General features: G+C 29.3%; 1 protein-coding gene across 1 annotated transcript; it reads left to right on the plus strand.

Moving 5' to 3' along the window:
* The first annotated feature begins 2,973 nt into the window (after positions 1-2,973).
* LOC105423773 (O-acyltransferase like protein-like) lies at positions 2,974-18,370 on the plus strand. Its single transcript, XM_089071218.1, has 15 exons — positions 2,974-2,980; positions 3,602-3,865; positions 5,743-5,850; positions 10,165-10,418; positions 11,524-11,717; positions 11,871-11,983; positions 12,212-12,475; positions 12,548-12,761; positions 13,131-13,296; positions 13,372-13,451; positions 13,526-13,621; positions 13,705-13,834; positions 15,267-15,447; positions 15,705-15,844; positions 17,913-18,370. The coding sequence occupies exons 1-15, from the start codon at positions 2,974-2,976 to the stop codon at positions 18,063-18,065; spliced, it is 2,364 nt and encodes a 787-aa protein (XP_088927344.1). The 3' UTR covers positions 18,066-18,370.
* Positions 18,371-22,406: the final 4,036 nt, after the last annotated feature.

The following is a 22,406-nucleotide window of genomic DNA, read 5'->3' on the forward strand; positions in this document are numbered from 1 at the left end:
GATGTTGACGTTCGCGGCGAGTTTGACAATTTGTAATAATTTCGGAGTGTAACTCATGTTTGTGTCTATACTTTGCAGGTAAGTTTTATTTTTCATTTTATCAGAGAACAAAGATATTATTTTTTTATTCAATCTTACATACTCTTATTATGTCACTCTAGAAAAATCAGTTCCAAATCGAATAAAAATGAAAATTTGTCAATTAAAAAAATAACATATTTAGAGAACTATACATATATTATAATTTTGAATCATATTTCTAATCAACTATTTATTATTAGACAATTACATATATATATATATATATATATATGTGTGTGTGTGTGTGTGTGTGTGTATGTAATTGTCTAATAATAAATATAATTGCAAACTTTACAAAGAATTTAAAGATTGATATTTGATAATTTTCAACTTATATTGATCTTAAACTATTTAATAACAATATATATGTGTGTATATATACACATTGTTTGATCGGATTGCATGGATGATTATTTAACTTTATTATTTCTTCCAATATATATAGAATATATGAAATAATAAGATTACATGTTTATTTATTAGGTATATATATATACACTATAAAATTACCTTTTTTTTAAAAAAAAGTAAAAAAAGGATGTCAAGTATAGTGGAATACTTCAAAATGTCTGATATCATTATAAAATTACCTTTTTTTTAAAAAAGGGTAAAAAAAGGGTGTCAAGTATAGTGGATATTGCCAACTCAAATGATTGTGCAAAATTTATATAAAAGATTTGATATCAATAATTGGCGCCAAGTTATAGTCTTACAAACATGAAACTACAAGTCCATTTTAGTTAAATTATATATTTCAATCGTATATAAGATTTGATAAACCACTGTTTTAAAAAAATAAAACTCAAGTAGTAGTTTCTTTAATTTAAAAATAATAAAAACCAAATTATATGTATATCTTTCTATCCATTAAAAACTTCTTTTTCTAACCCAAGTGGTAGTAATTATTTAGCTTTAAAATATTTTTATATCACAAAATTGCTTTACTCAATTTATGTTTTTATTACAAAGAATTATAAAGTAACAGTATAAAATAAATGATAAAATTTTATTTAAATAAAAAAAATTTTTATGTAAAAACACTTGGCGCTGCTTAGATCAAACGAAAATGCAAAACTAATGATGAGATTATTTGAATGTTACAAATAAAGGCAAAATTTATTATTTAATATGATTAAACTATAATTACACACACACACACACACACACACACACACACACACACACACACACACACACACACACACACACACACACACACACACACACACACACACATCTTATTCATATTCTTTTTAGAGGTATGAGCAGCGCTAAGTGTTTTACATAAAAATTTTTTTTATTTAAATAAAATTTTATCATTTATTTTATGTTACTGTTACTTTATAATTCTTTGTAATAAAAACGTAAATTGAGTAAAGCAATTTTGTGATATAAAAATATTTTAAAGCTAAATAATTACTACCACTTGGGTTAGAAAAAGAAGTTTTAATGGATAGAAAGATATACATATAATTTGGTTTTTATTATTTTTAAATTAAAGAAACTACTACTTGAGTTTTATTTTTTTAAAACAGTGGTTTATCAAATCTTTTATACGATTGAAATATATAATTTGACTAAAATGGACTTATAGTTTCATGTTTGTAAGACTGTAACTTGGCGCCAATTATTGATATCAAATCTTTTATATAAATTTTACACAATCATTTGAGTTGGCAATATCCACTATACTTGACACCCTTTTTTTACCTTTTTTTAAAAAAAAAGTAATTTTATAGTTTATATATACAAGATGCATAAAAAATTTGAATATAATATCAAATATCAAATATCTATAAATAATGCAATTTTAAAAAAAGTTTCGAACACAAGTCATAAGGGAGCCATATGATTATGATATTAATTCTTTCTCAAATAGCGAGAATTTTTATGAATTTTTATGATTTTTATGAATTTTTTAAATGGGTATATTTTTTCTGACTTTTTAATATAATTCTTCTTATTTTAAATATAAAAGTGTTAAAGTACCAATGTGAAAACTCAATAGTTTACAAGATATTTTATGACAAGAGATATAAAATATCTCATGAACTATTCATTTTTTGATAGTCGTATCTTAATATTTTTGTTAATAGAATAATGAGATAAATTAATTAGTATAAAGAAAGTATTATTTTAAAAAGTATTGTTTTAAAAAAAATTATGCAATTTGCAATACCTTTTTAAAAAACCTTTTTATATTCTTCTTTCTTTCTCTGTATTACTCAATTATACAAAATATCCTCAAATATTTCTGTCTCTGTTGTCATCTTCTATTACGAAAAAATATAAACATGCTGCATGAAGAATTGAGCATATAGATGAGTTATATGAATATTATGCACATAAAAACGTAACTTCTCAAAAATAATTTTAAAAAATAATTTTATTACATATAGTCGAATTTGCATTAACATAATCTTTCATTTAAAAATAAATTTTTAAAATTTTGAGGAAAGTGATATGTTAAAAAAATAAAAAATTTTAAAGTTTTTATTATTATAGTGTATTCTTGAAACCATTCAATTTTTGCTTAAATAATTTTTTATGATTTGAATGATATTTATTTTAAAAGAAAATAACTGATTTTTGTTTAAAGAAATGTTATATTCCCTAAAAGTGTGTATGAGTATGAATAACGAATTACTTTGGCCTAGAATATAATATATGAAAAGCTTATCAAAATAAGATAGCATCTTAGAAAACTTTCTGTTTTCATGACAAATTACAATTTATCATGGAGATTAGTGCAAACCAATGCATTAGTTTTCTCAATGTCCTATTGATTGTTGTTGAGGAAAGAATAATCTTTAATCTTTACAAAAAATCCATTAATTCTAGAAAATATTTGGGTTTTTTCTTGTAACATCTATTAAACATAAAAGGAGCATCATGATAGGTTTGTTTGATAAAATGTTATTATTTTACCCCCGATTTCATGCAAAAAACTTATAAAAGATCATCAACATTTTATTAAATAATAGTTATCCTTTTGAATTTATTTTTTCGACTATCAAAAATCGCACTAAACATCTGTCTCGAAGGACTTCTGATGAATGTAGAGACTTTAGTACATCTGCCTGTAAACCATTCTTCACAGTATCCTACGTGAAGAATGTGTCATACAAATGTAGAAACATAACATAAAAAACACAACTTTAAGTTAGCGTTTCAGTAACAAATTTTCTTAACAAATACATAACAACAAACAAAGATCCGTTATTGAGCTGTGATGTTGTGTATAAGATCAGTTGCAAAAACTGTGAAGCGACCTTTGTGAGGCCAAACAAAAAAACAATTGAAAAGGATCAAGGATCAAGAAATACTGCGTCGACATAAAAAAATTTAGATGTTCTCCTTTTGTAATCTCAAGCCATAGGTTAAAAAAGAATCATGACTTTAACTGGGACAGAATGTTGAAATCCTTGAAATCCCTCATTATTGAATAAAAGAATTACATCTGTAATAATATATATAAAAAGACAACAATAAGGATTAAAGCAAAACGGATCTTTTGTAGTAACTATTTTTTTGTCAATCAAACCTGTCATCAAACCTGTTCATCAAACCTGTTTTCCACATTTATTTTCCTATAATTTTTTCCTTCTCCCTCTCTCTCCTCTTACGTGCACTTCCTGCACGTTTTTCTCACATCCATTTATTCTCTATATTCTATATACTCGGTTGTTCTTTCTTATATCGTTATTTCGTTTAACAGTGACCACTGTTGCAAGTGTTTGCGGTCTAAATGTTCATCTTCTCTCTGTTCAGTGTGAAATTACAGGTACTACAATTTTTTCCTTTTTATTAAAATGACCATTTGTATTAAATTTATGACATTAAGTTATACAAAGATTTATATTAAACAATAACATTTTGTTTCAATTTGTCTTGTTTGTTGTATTTTAATGATATTAAAATAACGATTAAGATTTATTAATAACTTTTTCGGAATGATCATATCAATTTTTACCATAGACATCATTATCTATATGACGGACAGCGCAGTTGTATCTTTGACATATACGTCTATTTGAAATGTCGAATTTTGTATGCACATTAAAAATTCTAACACAATGTTATTAAAAAAAAAAATACTTTTGTATTTGTGAAATCTGACAATCAAACTTTTAATTTTAATTTTATTTATATTTATTTTATTTTATATATTTAAATACCGCCATGTTGTTTTTTTTTATGATTCCATAATATCACGTACGCAATACCGAAGATGACCTAAGATCAAAACATCTATTACATACTTGTCTATTATATTTATATTAATTATTTATATTAATATATTTAATATATTATTTAATATATTATTAATATATTATAATATTTAATATATTATTTATATTAATATATTTTTTATTTGTTATATGTTTTACGTATTAAATATCGTTCGCACTTAGATCTTTAACTTCTATGCTTCTTATTGTTATGTTTGTTTTTTAAATAATTGTTAATTTATAAATCCGCAATATATCTTCTTCACTCAAAGAGATCCAACGTTACGCACAACGTTCACAATTGTTAAACATGCGGCAAGATGTTTGAATATGATCTAAAAAATAGAGATGTGCATTAGAAACAAAATTCTATCATTTGTAGACCACACACCCAAACATTTTGCCGTGCGTACTGCGCACGCATATAACAGTAGACAATCATATTTTGTTATGTGCTTGTATTTGCTGATAGATCAGATGGATATGCATTTATTAAATAATTTTTATTAAATAATAATTTATTATAACTAATAAATAACAAAAATGGTACAAGACTTTTCTGCTCCGCTTAACTGTTCTATTTGCATATAAATAATGTATAATTGTATGAGATACTCTGTATATAGCTAATTTGCCTAATCAAATATCAATAAAGTAATATATTATCGCAGAAATTAAAAATATTGATACAAAGTGCTCATGTCGATAGTATTGTAGCGATACTAATTTAAATTTGTTTTTTAGATAAACTTCTCTCCTATACGATTCCTATATTTCCTCTTTTCCTTTTCGTGTTAGAAAAAAAAGAACGATACTAACATTTTAATTGAAAGAGAAAATCAAGTTTATCACTAACTTTTTTTGAAGTTTTTATGAAATTATATGCTTAAGCTGTTGTCTCACGTAAACGATATTGCATAAGTAAAACGATTGGACATTACATATATACAGAAAAACGAAGGTAAATGTTTATTGCTTAATTTCTCATGAATTCATCTTTATGTAGGTTAATTCTCTTCTGTTCGTCGTTCTGTTAAGTCGTTTTGATCAGTGCATAATTTTACAATTTTACAATTTTTATAATAACTTGTTATAAAAAGGAATGATTAAAAAAAAACATTGTTAAGCTCAATACAAAAATCTTTTTATTAATTCAGTGATAATATTACTCTTTGATGTTATTGGAAAAAACGGTTTTTTTTTTAAGTATCTATATCTATATTTTAAAATTAATATTATAATTGTTATAAATGTTTGTATTGATTTGCAGTAATAAAGGAATAAAACGTAATTGCTGCGTTCTAAAGTCACATTATGTTGCTACGACAATTTGCAATTATTTTCTACATCTGTATAAATGTTATCACATTATTTAACGTCTCTGCACATAGTCACAAATTTAGTGATATTCGTATTCATACCCTCCCAGCTTATGCCATTGCTTCAGTAGCTGACCTTATTGACTCGACGATATGTGGGAAGGAATTGCAGAAGTTTCGAAATGCTGTCGATCAACGAATATTATGGGGCTTGAAAGGTAAATAAGGTTTATAATCATTTTTAATTGTACGTTTGATAACGCACTACTATTTTAAATCGGAAAGCATATTTTGAAGAACAATCATTTATGTTTTATCCATAGTGCATAAATTAATTATTATATTGTAGAGATTTAATTATATTTCAATTAAGCTTAATTCTCCACAAATGTAATACAATTATTATTTAATATAAATAACAAATAAAAAACGATTTGAGAGTTCTAATTGAGAGCTTTAATTATTGATAAGACATAATGTAAGATATGTTACTATCAGTTTATATTATAGTGTTATACCCCGGATGGGCTACAACGATAATATTAGAGATAGTCGGGTTCGTTAAGCCTAAGGAGTTGGGACTCCGAGCAGGATCAAAAGAATGGAAGGAAATCTTCTTGAATTCACTAACACACTTTCTTTATTTTAATTGGTTTATTTAATAAATGCACAAATTCTTGAGTTTAGTATTTCTTACTTTATTACTTTACACACGGTTAAACGTCGGCGGGCGGCTCGGCGCGTATCGCGTTACTCTGGCGGCCGACGACCGAGTATGTCACCTGAGATGCTGAACTTCGCCGCGCTCTTGTAATATCTTGCGCGATAATTATAATAACGATTCCGAACGACACGTTATTCTTTACTTTTGACTTTTGACTCTTTCGATTCCGCCTTGTGTAACCGGTTATATAGTCTGATCGATGCCCGATCAGCATTCTGATCGATTGCGTCGATCGGTTGCGTGATATTGATTAATCAATATTACGCTCGGTTTGATCATCAAATTTAGGAATTTGCTGATAAGCTTTTTCGCAATGTTCTCGCGATGCATTTCTGTGGTCTTTCGAAAGACTGGTCGCAATTTCGGCGGTCACACATTTGTGTCATCTTTCAAAAGACTTTTCGAGATTCATGCGACCTAATTTTGTTGCCATGCGGACTACTTTTATTATTGGTTATTATTTTATTATTGGTTGTAGACCTGGCTACAACAATAGTTATGTAATTTTATATTATACTCTATAATCGTAGTTAAGCTACATAAATTACTTTTTTATTTATCTGTTATATAAAAAAATAATAAAATATACCGGGTGTTGTATGTCATATAGCAATTGTTATGTCCTTGTTATATATAATAAAATGTCTGTAAACTTCTGCCTTTCCTTTTATGAGCAGATTCTTTGGAATATTCTAAGACAAAAGTCTGTCAAGGCTAACAGTTTTTAAAATATTAAAAATTCACAAATAGAAAATCATTTTGCGCGCTCAGGCATATGATATAACAAGCTATTAAAAATGAAGTCTCTTTAACGACATCGAGATTCTTAAATATATTCTTATTAAGGAGAGAGCCTCATGTACACTGATAGATATTAGAGTCAAATTTCTCAAACTCAATTCCTTAAGTTAAATAATTTTAGTTGTTTTTAACTACCATATGTGCTGAAATTCATTATTTTAAAAAAACATGTCAAAGAATACAAAAAATTGGACTGTACAAGCTAAGCTAGGTGTAGGTCGCTGTTTATATATTGAAAATAACAAATATAAACAATTTACATAACAATTTACATTTACAAACGTTTTGACTTTTAATATGGTTATCTTTAATGTGTAAAAAATTTGTTATGACATTCGTAATTCATTATGACATAATTAAAATTTGTTGGACAAGGAAGAGCGCCGTACGATTATCAATAGATGAAATTGTTGTCGCATAATTGAACTCGGAGTCTAATGCAAATCAAGAACAACTGTTTATTGGTCATGGATGTATGTATTTTTCTCGATCTGGTATTTGAATTAGTTTTGATTTAACTTAATTATACACTCGTCAACCAATATTAATATTTATAATAGCTAGAAAAAGCTTATAAATATTAATTATTGATCGCGCACGATACTAAGCAGACTTCTTCTCGCAACTCTGATTGCATCTTTGCTTATAATTTCAACGAATGTATAATTAAGCTAAATCAAAACTAATTCAAATATCAGATTGAGAAAAATAAAATTCGAAATACAAGTGAGTTATTAGATGATATAAATTAGATGATATAAAATATAATATAAATTAGATGATATAAATATAAATTAGATGATATAAACTGTCAAATGAAATAAATAGTAACAATATTAACAAATATAAATAATACAAGCTAATTACGGAAATAGTATGAGTTAAAAATATCGAATAATGATTACGTTAAGACAGACTAATTACCTGAACTGAAGGGTGTGAAATTAAAAATTAAAAATTGGTCATACTTGATCAGGAAGCAGTAAAACCAAGATGTATTAATCGAAAGACCCATTCTCAGTAGTGGCCAAGGAAATTGTGGGAGTGAGAGCAAAGAAGAAAAGGTTAAAAACAAGGGAAAAGTGAAAAACAAAAGGAAAAGGAAGGGGAAGGGGAGAAATGAGATAAAAATTCGAAGGAGATAAAGATTCAAGGGAGAAAAGTTAGGAATCGGAAAAGGAGTTCAGGATAGGAAAATACGTATCGGAGAGCAAGTCCATATCGCTTTGTTTGTCTTGTCAGATCTTGTGGTTTTTTTTAATAGGCACCATTTCTGAAACAAGTTTTCTTATGAAGCAAGGCTCCTTGTCCAAAATTCTGACATTCTCTCAATCAAATGAATAATTTTCCGAAGAGCAATGAATGGAAACCATGGAAGGAGAGCCACTTTTTTTTTTTATTTTTTTATTAATATCAGTAACATGTTCGTGGAATTTCGTCTTCAATTGTTTTGTCTGTCCTACGTACGTGGCTTCATTGCAACTGATTTTATAAACTATATCGCAACGTGACAGGCGGTATAATTTATCCTTGCCCATGGTAATAAATTTTTTTTAAAGTATTTGAAAGGAAAAGGCAACACTAAGATCACCTTGGCCGGCGATCGGAAGTTCTCTCCGGAGATTGCAAACGTAAGTAAGCAAATTTTTCTTTAGTGTTCCCGTATTTTCTTCCTTACCTTTAAAATTTAATTTGTCATAAAAAAGGTATTTTAATCGTTTTCATAGTCAGTTCTAAAGAATAATCATTGTTTAAAAGAATATCAATCGAATTCTCGTAAGTTCTTGGAATGAAATCATGGATGTGACAACTAGATTATTTTATCCACCATAAATACCATAAATAATACCCTTTTTATGTTCCAAAGGATGTGAATTGTAATTGAGATATCTCCCTGAGAAGGTGGAAGCAATTGAATATAATTGTATCATTCTCAATGATGATCAAAACATTAAGGAAGTTAAGACGATGATTACTTTCTATTTCGATCGTAAATTTTATCGTCGTTTTAAATTTTATAGTCGTTCGTGTAATGAGTTGAAGATTTCTAAAATGTCCGACGGAGCACACAATACAATATCGTTCACATAACAGTAATAGAATGGTAATTGACAAGGTAGGCGTTCGATCGCATCTTTAAATCCTGCATGACTAATTGTAAGTCAGTAATCATAGAAAATAGTGGTGAACCCATCGGTGTGCCGAAGACTTGTAACAACTTGTAAAAATTGTAAAAATGGCGATACATAGGAGACAAAAATATGTATATTTTATATTGTTCTCTTTGCATTGTTTATTATTTAAAAATAGGTTCAATTAATAATGCAAACCTTACAAAAAAGAAATTTATTTCTTTTTTGTTTTTTGTTTTACTATATTATGAATACAAGTAGCGCTACATGCCGACAAAATGCTTGCACGCCGACAAAAATGGCACATCAAATTAACATTAATACTACTACATTAATACTATTCATAAAATACATATTTTTTTTTTTATTAAAAAAATATTTCTCTAGTAGTCAATATTACAATAACATACTCTAAAAATTTTAAAAGAATTAGTCTTATCATTTCATCAAAAAAAAAAAAAAATTCGAAAGAATCACTCAATTTTCAGCGCATGAGGCTCTTCCCTTAAAAAATATTTTTGCTACTATATCGAAACCGATTCGTGGTAAAACTTATTGTATCATTATATCTGAACAGGAAAAATATCACTTTTATTATTTATAGTCTTTAATCGTTAATAATTAAAAACTATATAGCCTCTATATGTTTATTTATGCATATATTAGAATTTTCGAATATTCCAAAGAATCTATTCCTAAAGAAGGAAATACTGAGATTTTGTCTCATAAAGGTGTCTCGCAAACACAATAATTTAATAGTATAATATTAGTATAATAATAATGTATGTACTAATAGTATAATAATGTATATAATAATAATAATAATGTTACTATTTCTAATATTTTATACTACTATGTTATTTTCTGTTTTTAAGTATTAGATTCTAGTGGTGTATTTAATTCTGGTTTCCTTTACGGAAATAATTATTGGCTGAGAAGTCGTAGTCAATGTCTCGATACAATGAATACAGCTCGTCTACTGAATTCAAAGCACAAAATATTAAATGAGACACTGTATTATGATTATTATGATTCACAACAGCAGTTTCCTTCTTTTGAAGTGAATTATTTTGTCGCTCATTTTAGACACAACAATACTCTTCAGTATCATGTGAATATATTTGAAGAGGTAAATTTATGAAAAAGCTATATAATAAAGCTGTATAATAAAATTCAAAAAATACATTTATTTATTTATAATGTTAATTTATATGTTAATTTATTGTATTTGTTAAATTTACTAAATTTTTAAATTAAATACAAAATTGAATCAATAGAAAATTAAAATGTAATTAATACTGTATATCGTTAATCTTTATATTCTTATTTAAACTTGCATTTATTTGTGTTTAAAAATGGCACAATTTGGAAAAACGAAGAAATATTAAAATATACAAGGAAAAGAAATTATTTATTAAGAGATTATTTAAATAATTTATATTAATTTTGCAAATATTTGCAAATAGAAGCTTTTAAATAAAACTAAAAAAAAATCATTTTATTTAAAGATTTTATTTAAAGAAAAAAGTATTAATTGTTTTGTTTTTTTAAATATATCAGTAATGATATATTGTTTATTACTTAAAAAACCTGAATGACTTATAAAAGTTACAAGAAAGATTTTTTCGCTCTTTAATAGTTTTGAATAAAACATCTTGTAATATACACTTTCCGTGATACAGTTTTGATATGAAAATATGTTGGCATGTTTATCAAAATTCGTAAGATGCTACGCCTTAGCGGTGCAGCGATCTCTGACTCTTCCAATTAGTAATGTCACTACAACAATTTGAAATTTCGCGGTTAGCATGCAATTTTTTATTTTTGATGTCTCCTCGTTTTATTAATAGAACAGATTTATAAAATACACATTTCTCTTCTAATTAATCCAGTAATTTAGTCATCTAATGAAAATCAGCTATAATTCAATTTTAGATGGTCATTTATTGATTATTAGAAAGAGAATCTTTGATACAAGATTGTTCTATTTCGATACAAGACTGACAAATATTTTCTTAAAATGTATTTTTATTTTGTAAGAATTTTTATAACATGTTTTCCCAGTTCTGACACCAGATGTTTTAGATATCCGCGAAGTAATTAGAAGCCTTGAATTTCCATTTTTATTTAATTAGTAATTCCAAAGCACTTCCGTTATTTCTAATTTTCCTTAATAATTCCTTTCTCTACAATAAATTTAAATGTAATACTACAGAAAGTTTTATTTTTTTCAGGATATGATTTTACTCGGACTCTGTTTGCCAGCGTCGTGCTCTATAAATGAATTAAATTTTATTTTGAAAAAAATACTTCATGATAAAATTTTCCTGATCAATGATCTCTATTTCATGGATTTTAAATTGATCGAGATTAAAAAACTTAAAGATGATTATGAATGGTTATCCAGTAAAATATTATTCTTCATCTGGTAGAGGAAAATATAAATATAGCAATTATTTTATGATATAAGCAATATATAATATATAGATATGATAAAAATGCATTTTAGTATTACAAATAATTTTTATGTTAATCTTTTAAAAATCTAATTAAATATAAAAAAAAAAACTTTTGTTTGTAGTGTTGCTCTAGCGTTTTCTTTCTTCATGACAACAACTGGAATGATATATGATATATTTGTGTATCAAAAATATATAAACAAAAATATGACAAGTAATAATACAACTAATAATGGTATGTATCATATGTAAAATCTTTAAAATAATTTATAAAATGAAAAATATTTTTCGTTTTAACAAACTTATCGTCTTCTTATTATACACACTTCATTTTCAAAAACATTTCTATTATCCGCACTGAATTTATTAAAATTATTAATTATGTATATATGATAAATTTCAATTTTCTTCATCATTAATATAGACATTTTTTTTATTTAATTGAGGCATTTTTGTTTTTCAGTTAATGTATTATTAAGAATCGAAAAGTATAATTTAGACGTAAAAAACATGACCAAGAAAATAGAAATGGAAACAGATTTATCTCCATATCGAGATAGTAAAATTGAAAAAATATTAATATGCTTCTCCGTTTATAGAAATACGAGAGAAATATTTAATACAAAACTAAATGCCGGTGAAATACCTGTCATTCACGGATTAAAATTTTTAAGTATGTTATGTCTAATTTTCCTCCATACTTTTTATTTCTCAGCAGAATTTGTCAGTAAGTACTTTACAATATTGAAACGGTAAACATTTTAAGATCTGCATAATGGAATTTATTTCGTGAATACAGATAATAAAGGATGGTTTCTGAGATATAATGGCAATTTTTGGATTAGTTTATTTGATACTTTAGTGCTATTAGTCGATATTTATTTTCTTTCGAGCGGTTGTTTAGTGACTTATTTGTATCTGAGAGATAAAACGAATAAAGAATTGATTAAGCCAATTGGTTACAGACAAAAATTAATGACTTTTTCTATATATATAATAAAAAGATTTATACGGTATGTATTTCCTCACTTAGATAATAAGATAGCATCAATAAAATGTTTGTTTTTAAATTCTTTTTTTTTAATTTTTTTATTTAATTGATAAATAACGATTAAATTATGATAACATTATCTTGATAACAGTATGTAAAATATTATGTTTATTATATTATATATTTATATATTTATTATATTTTACGTTGATTGATATCAAATATTGCAAAACAATGTAATAGCAACATTATCCTTTAAAAACAATTATAATTGAATATTATTTAGAAAAGTACAGTAATTGGGAAACAAATTTTAATTTTAATTTGTTAATTTTATTTTGTGATTCAATGTAATTTATTTTTATTTCTATAATTAGAATTTTATTTTAAGGCTAACTCCGGCTTACATAATGACATTAGGAATATTCTTATTGAGCTCAATTAAGTTGCATAAGACTTCACAATTTTATATGTACGAGAAATCATATGAAACTTGCGAGAAGTACTGGTGGAGAAATCTTTTGTACATAAATAATTTCTTTGGCCTCGAGGAAATGGTACATGCAATCTATTTAATTAAAAAAAGCTTAAAATTATGCGTATAAATCTTTTACGTTTCATTTTTATTACAGTGCATGAGTTGGAGTTGGTATTTAGCTAATGATATGCAATTTTTTATAATTGCTCTAATAATATTGATGTTGTCAACTGTGTAAGTTAATCATTGACAATAATATAGCTACGTGTCTCTAATATATTCGGAAAAATATCATATCGTAATTTCAGGTACTTTTATGCCGCTGCTGTGCTGTTGGGTATACTTTTAATAGGTTCCGTCATCCTTAATGGTTACATTTCATATATTTATGAATACATTCCAACGTAAGTTATTGAAATATATTTTGCTTATCAAAAAATTAATTGTTGATGCTTTTTTTTTTATTTTTTTTTTTTAATTCTTGTAGTTGGGGTGAACAGTATAGACTTTTGGATATCTTATATTTTCCACCATGGATTAGAATAATTCCATATATTATGGGAATAATTACAGGTTTCATTTTAACGAAAATAAATAATAACTTTGTCTTAGAAAAGGTAATGTTTAACTTATATTTTATGTAAGTTTAAGTAAATTTTGATTAATAAAACTTAAATGTTAATTTATAAAAGCTGTACAAAGCTACAATATATTTTTTTGTTGCAATTTTATTGATTATAAATTAATTGTTTATAAATAAATATGCAAGGCGTCGCATTAATCAGTCCATTGGAATATTTAATTGATTTACCATACTCTTAAACCTTTTTTTTTCCATTTCAAAAATATTTTTAACTGATTCTTTTTTTTAAATATAATATAAATAAAAATTTATATTATATTGCATCGGCAAATTTGTACGTATAAAATAAAAAATCTAAATACGTCAAATTAATATCAACATATTCTTGATATATATATATATATATTAATTCGAATATAATTAATTCATACCCACACAGCAAATGATTATTTGCGGACTAATTGTCTTTTTTTTTTTTTTTTTGAGTTGACTTTAAAGTCGACTATTAGTCGGCTATATAAATTGACATTTAGTCTAACTAAAGTCGACTTAGACTTCTCCTACCGATTTATAATACTAACAGTCGACTTTGTGCTGTTTGGGTATAATAAATATCAAAAAATATTAAAAAATAAAGTTTTTTTTTTTAATATCTATAAAGTCTTAAAGTCTTTAAACAAAGTATTTTTGAAATCATAATAACTTAAGTAGCATTTTATACTTTTTTTTTTCCAGTCAAAATGATTATAGGATTAGAAGCATCTTTCCATAAAAATTTCTTCATAGAAGGAAACATAAAAGTTAAATAAAAAATTAATAATATTAAGTTAAAGATACAATATACATGTTTTAAAAATGTCTAAAAATCTTTTCAAACAAAGAATTTAGGTATCTTTAATACCTCAAATGTATTAAATATATTAAAATAAAATAAAATCTAAATAGATTTCGGTAAAAATATTCTTGTAACATTTGTTATAATATATAAATGTTTTAAAGATATTTTAAATACTTTCAAATGAGTATAGAAATCTTTTAAAAGTGCTACGAGAATATCTTTTTAGATATCTTTTAAATGGCTTTTAGATATCTTTTAGATATTTTCTCATATTTTCGAAACTTTGATATTCACTGGGATCATATTACGTAACAAAAATATATGATTTCATGTAAAACAATGGCGATCATAAAATGTCTCAATAGTGATGCTATCTAAAAAAAAAATGAATCAATATTAATTATACAGCCTACTTGATATTCTACAATTTTTATCTGACATTTCTAACTTAAATTTAAGGATTTTGAAATATTCTAATGGATTGATTAAAAAAAATGAGACACTCTAGTATAGTACAATATATAGAATAAAAATATAAATAAGTTATAATATTTTATTATTTATAATATTACATGTTTAGGATTTACTATAAATTCTTACTCTATTATAATAATATGACAATTTTCAGAAAAAAGTAATATTATGTTGGTTGCTTTCGATCATTAGCATTATTTTTATAATATTTGGTCATTATACATCCGTACAATATACATCCGTTAAGATTACTGTTATTTATATTGCCTTGCATAGAGTGTTTTGGGCCATAAGTTTTGCATGGGTTATAATAGCATGTTTTACTAAACACGGAGGTTTGTTTATTTTTTGGAACTTATTTATACAGAAACAGTTGTTATAATTAATATGTATGAAAGGTTAAAAATTATTATTTGTTATTTATATTTTATTTATTATCAGTATTACTTTTTAGTTTTATTTTAATAATTATTTTTTCATCATAATTATATATTATAGTTTCAAATTTCAAATATGTTTCTTTTTCTCTCTCTTTTTTTTTTAAACATTATTTTAACGATAATATAATGATAATAATTTAATCTTATTATAGGTATCGTTAATCAATTGTTATCATTCAAAGGCTGGATTCCTCTCAGCAGACTTACTTATTGCACTTATCTTTTAAACCCTATCATTATACGATCGATTAGTTTGTGTAGTGAAGCGCCATTTTATTTTCAATTTTTGTTTGTAAGTACATTAAGTATAAATATTTAAAATTCTAATAACAACGAATATATGATTCCAAAATATATTGAATATAAGATATGGCTCTCGATAAAAGAATATGAATGGGGTATAATAGCAATGAGAGCACAACGCAGTACTAAGAGCGCATAAAATTTAATAATAATCAATGTTGCGACGGAATAGTGACTAGAATTATATCACAAGACGCCGCCGCACAGAGTCTCGAAAATGTACATAACGCGGTTCTCTTTATGTCCTTGCCCTTGTTTATATCGTCGAGCCACTGCGTTTCATGGCTCGAAGAACTTCGCGACAAGGACAGAACGCTGCCACAGGATCGGGCTGTGATTGACTGGATTACAGCTTCCGATTTTCTTATATACATGAGGTCGCATTTGAATACAGATCAGATCAAGTTCGACGAGCGTCATACACGGATCCGTGCGATAATAAAACGAGTACACGAGGCCGAGTCCTCAAACATTTCTGTACTACACGAGGCCGAGTCCTCAAACATTTCCGTACCACACGAGGCCGAGTCAACCATTTCCGTAATAACGAAGCCGAGTCCTCGATCAGTCCCGTATGACAACAGTATATCAAGAAATAGTATTCGGGGCAACCTCCCGTCTACAAGCGTGCCTACGTCGAATGTTGGGCGCGACAATCAATGTAACATAATCAAAGTAACATAAAGCGGACGTTTCGGCTAATCTTTCAGCCTTCGTCAGCACAAGAGATAAAAAATATACAAATAAATCTACTTAGACGAAGAATCGTAAATTCATAGTCAATGTAGCAGCAAACATCGAAATTCATAACGCCGGTCGTCTCTCAAAATACAATGCATCTTCAAGAACAGTTACAGTAGTTAGTTATTTGCATACAACCACAATTTCAATTGGGAGAATGTTGAGACAGAGAGCCACATTTACACAAACGACTAATTTCTGAAGTTTTACACATTAAAAGACAAAAAGAACAGTATCAAGTTGCAGATTGATACTGAGTGCCTCCCGGAAGTATATGTGACTGCAATAGGAAAGCTCTCCAAAATTTGATTCAACGTTATTTATTTTATTTTTATTTTTATTTTCATACGGTTTTGTGTTTTACATATGTTTCACACTTTTTATATATTTTTTTTTAACTTATTACTCCTTTACTTTTCTATTGTGGACACATGTATTTTTTTTTTATTTGATTTTATTATGATCTAATTTCAGTGCAACAATGCACTCATAAACCAATTTTGCTCTCGGTTGCTTTCGTTTTTATCATATTTATGTATATTAATCTATTTCCATAAGTATATTATTACTTTTTGATTGTCGCTTATCCGCTACTTACACACGTGTCTTTTCTTATATGTATTATTATTATTATTATCTTCCGACCGTTTTTGTCAACCTTTCCGAAATTGTTTACGTTTGAATCTTGTTATCTCGATTGACAACAGTTACTTGTGTCACGGCATTGCGACCGCTTCATTTATTTGTTAGTGACCGTCTAAGTCCCGTTGCGTCCGAGTGTGAATTTTCTATTCGCGACATCGGCTCTAAATTTATATGTAAATTATTTAAAAAAAAAAAATTTTTTTATGTATCTATGCATTCTCTCACATCGTCTCGTATATGAACCACATCAGTCATTTATAGACATTAGTACAAATGCATCATAACATCATGCTTTGTACAATCTGGGATTTCTCAACTTTTGACCGTGTAATCGAGCAGTTGATCATCCTAATAACTACTGTAACTGTTCTTGAAGATGCAATTGTATTTTGAGAGATGACTGGATTATGAATTTCGATGTTTGCTGCTACATTGATTATGAATTTGTGATTCGTCCTCCGTCTAAGTAAATTTATTTGTATATTTTTTTTTATCTCTTGCGTTGAGGAAAGCTGAAAGATCAGCCGAAACATCCACTTTATGTTACTTTGATTATGTTACATTGATTATTATTAAATTTTATGCGTTCTTAGTACTGTGCTGTGCTCTCATTGTCATTATACCCCATTCTCATATTTAAAATATATATTTATTATCATTTTTGTTTTCAGATTCCTATATATCTGGGATATGTCTTTCTGAGTTTCTTCTGTGCTTTTGTATTGTCTTTATTGATAGAAATACCTTGTATCTCATTAATGCGAATGTTCATCCAATACTTTAATGTAAAAGAATATGAATATATAAATAAGAAAAAATTGTAATATTCAAATATATAATGTTGCAATTTTATAAATATGTGAATGTAAATCAGTTAATCTAAAGTTTTTTTATTAAGAGATAAAAAAAATTTGTAATTGTACACATAATACTAGAACACAGTCGGGGGAGGTAACGTAGTGAATGTAGTACTGTAATTGTTATACTTATTTGTTTTAATAATAAACAGATAATGATTTGTTTTGATAGCTATCATTTCTATATGGATAATAAAATAACATCGTGATGATAAAAAAATGTAATTTTAAATAAAATTGAATTATTAAATAAACAAATTGTTAAAATACAATGTAATACTTTATTTAAATACTACCATTAAATGTGGGTTTATTTAAGCTGGCAATAGTTGTCAAAGAGATAGTTCTTTTCTAATTTTTTTTGTCTCGCTCTCTCCCGAATCTTGTAAAACCACGTCCAGTGCATCGTGCCTAATAAATAATTGATTAAAATACTAAGACTTTGTATAATTAAACACTACTCTGCAACAGGTTCTGGGCCCAGGCCACATACCTAACAAAAATACAAAGTCTATTGAAGAAGTTTACCTAGTTGGACAAATACCGGTGAAAAGAAAATTGCCACACGCTGTGTGGGGTTGGAGGTTATGTTACCGGGAAGGTGAAAATACTTGCTACATAAAGGAGCTGCAAGGAAGGAAAACTAGTAAGAAGCTAAAAGATACACGATGGACGGAAATAACACAATCATTAAACTGGAAGGAATAAAAAATTGGAATGTTTGGAAATTCCAAACAAGGGTTTTACTGCGCGGTCAAAATCTAATCGATGTTACGTCACAGGTGGCGATGTTGCCAAGCAAATCACCACGTGGCACCGGACAAAGGCGGGAATACACTCGCCTCTCGGCGACGCTGCCAGCAATCGAGCGACAAATCACCAGCAGCGGTTCGGAAGAGTTAAGGAGTATTAACGTACGAATCCCTGATCACTAGAATAAATGTGCGATTGAGCAGCAGGGAATCTAATTCTCAGCATTAGCGCGATCGCGTCTAGCTATTATTCCTCACGGTTAAGCAACGAGACGGAAAAGTTCGTGAGTCGGCGCGAGACAATGATGTCAGAAGCAGCGTTTAGTATCGTCACGATAATATCGAGCGGACGTGTTCGATAGTCTCTCCCTCTTCTTCAAGTACTTCTAGGGCAACAACGAAAACCTCGGAACACGTGTCGCAGTGCTTGATTTCGCGGATTAACGAAAGCGGGGTACGACAACACTCGCAGTAATCTTGGGACGCGGTGAATCTGAATTGAAATGAATGAGTTAATTCCAAGCGGTAAGAGGTGCCCTCGGGTATTAATTCTTTACAACGATAGCAGAGAAACTCGGCGCTATTAGGATAATCGTCGGCAGCTGAATTATTTATGCGGCGATAACCGAAGGAAGTAATGTAGCGCACTAAACCGACGCGATGTTGGAATACGGCGGCTGGATGCGTGCGCGAACCGCGGATGGCATCAGACCGGGGGAAGCACATCACACTAATTAATTAATAGTATCCGCGAAGGTAAAACGCGTCCATGCGTGTCGTTGAATAATATTACGGAATATTATCGGAGCTAGAAAGTTTGAAACAATTTAAGAGTGCATTTCCCGAGTGAAGTCGTCGGATGGGGCAAAAACTATGCCCAAAAAAAACAAAGGGGTCGGTCGTAAACCCTTCCGGTCAGGCATTCCCTTTGTAGAAGCGATCGTTGAACTTGCACAGACACGTTCGGCTGACGCAACAGGAAAAATAGCGCGAGAAATATACGCGTATACATATATCTTATAATAATTTGTTTAATAATTTACCTACTTACCTTTCGTTGGAAGCTTTCTGCAAATAGTCTTGGAGAGAGATTCGCGGCTGGGAGCGGGGTTCTTGGATGGTCCTGGATGATGCGGACTGCGCGGGCAGGGCGCTCCAGAGACGGTCGTGCACTAGGAGCTCGTACTCTCCGTCGAAGGTTACCTCCTCGCCGATGATTGCGTTGTGATCGAAAATCGCGGCCACATAAAGATCGTATTCAAGATGTCGTATAGCGTTATGCGCCCCGCGCGATTTTTCCGTGCCTTAGGCATTCGACAGAGACTTTAAGTATATATTTAATTAAAAAGTTAGGGTTAGGGTATCACATTCGGCTGCGAGCCAATTGCGCATTGGTTCGGCGTCGCGTCGGAATGCAGGAGCTACCACGTGCTCGAAATCCGATGTTTCCTTCGTGGTAAGTGCGGATGACGCACAACACCTTGCTCCCAGAAACAATCGGAATTCTTGCTTTAATTATGAATTAATCGATTAATCAATATTGGACTTGCTATTAACCTAGTCGCCTCGTGCCCTCGCGAACACTTCCATTAATAGACGCGGTGATGAACTGTATGAAAGAGCAAACACGTGGTGATTCGAATTTAATATTAATATATTTAAACAATTGTTGTAGCCAGATCTACAACCAATAATAAAATAATAACCAGTAATAAAAGTAGTCCGCATGGCAACAAAATTAGGTCGCATGAATCTCGAAAAGTCTTTCGAAAGACGACACAAATGTGTGACCGCCGAAATTGCAACCAGTCTTTCGAAAGACCGCAGAAATGCATCACGCGAGAACATTGCGAAAAAGCCTATCAGCAAATTCCCAAATTTGATGATCAAACCGAGCGTAATATTGATTAATCAATATCACGCAACCGATCGACGCAATCGATCAGAATGCTGACCGGGCATCGATTAGACTATATATAATTAGACTATATAATCGGTTACACAAGGCGGAATTGGGAGAGTCAAGAATCAAGCATAATGTGTCGTTCGGAATCATTATAATAAACATCGCGCAAGACATTACAAGAGCGCGGCGAAGTTCATTATCAGCATCTCAGGTGACATACTCGATCGTCGGCCGCCAGAGTAACGCGATACGCGCCGAGCCATCCGCCGACGTTTAACCGTGTGTAAAGAAATAAAATAAGCAATACTAAATTCAAGAATTTGTGCATTTATTAAATAAATCAATTAAAATAAAGAAAGTGTGTTAGTGAATTCAAAAAGATTTCCTTCCATTCTTTTGATCCTGCTCGGAGTCCCAACTCCTTAGGCTTAACGAACCTGACTATCTCTAATATTATCGTTGTAGCCCATCCGGGGTACAACACAATTAAATAAAAGTTACACTCAGAAAGCTTTACTCACTAATACGAGATAAACAATCAAGATCGCTTATTTAGAACTAAAAATTGTAGCGGAATATGAACTAGAAATAGAACGACTACGAACTAGAAATTGAATAAACAACTTGAACTTGAATTATATACTAGAGATCGGAGCAAGACGCTTGCGATGCCAACTGTTCGACGACGCGCACAAAAATGTTTTGTATTTCGGCGGGCACTGCAGCGCTCGGCTGCGGCGGCGCTGTAGCGCAAGATGGCGGATGGCGTGGGTACGCCAACGCACGTGGCGCTGGCGTGGCGCGGGTTATATAGTTAAGCTAGATGTATATGTCTATGTTGTGCATTAGTCGGCTAATCAGAACGCGGCTGGCAGGAGATGATGCGCGGTAGCAATGATGTAGGCATATTGTATTATTATATGTATTGTAATATTGATATCTTGTGCTCGATTAATTTAGTAATATTGTCATTAATATAATCTTATTATTAATACAGGTATTATGTTTAGGTATGTTTAAGGAACATTATATTTAAAGTATAATTATAAAACTTTTCATGTATTATAACAAATATTTTGTTTATGGTTAGGAAAATGGTTAGCATAATCGAATATGTGTTATTAAATGTTAATGCCTATAATTATCGAAGTAGGCGGTTAAAATAATATTACATCTATGTAGCATAATAATGGTGGGGCGCGCCATGTTAGGCGGAACGGCAGGAGAGCCAATGGTCGTTCTCGGTCGTGGGCCCGGCGGTGAATTATATTAAGGCGATACTACATGCGCGGTAGGAAGAAAAAGAAAAAAATATATGGCGGCTCTCCGGATGTTACACCTCTCCCCCTAAGAAGAAATGCAGGGCCAGGTGCCCTGCGTTTCTCCTGCTCTACTAAAGGTTAGGTTGCGAAAGTTTGAGCTACAATTGTTTTACTTATGTTTATTCGTCTTATATGCTAGCACTGGTAAGTAGCTATCGCACTTATTTGTAGAGACAAATAAGTATAGAGATACTATGTCCTCGCGTAAATACTTCCGCAGCTCACTGTAGGAACGTGTGTGCTCATCCTTGTCGTCCCTTCATAGTGCGGTGGCCCGCGGAGATTCGTCACCAGCTTCTCGTCGAGACGGCATGAGGCACTCGGTGCT

This window comes from Pogonomyrmex barbatus, unplaced genomic scaffold, assembly GCF_055798465.1.
Source record: "Pogonomyrmex barbatus isolate J1 unplaced genomic scaffold, ASM5579846v1 scaffold11, whole genome shotgun sequence".
NCBI classification, from domain to species: domain Eukaryota; kingdom Metazoa; phylum Arthropoda; class Insecta; order Hymenoptera; family Formicidae; genus Pogonomyrmex; species Pogonomyrmex barbatus.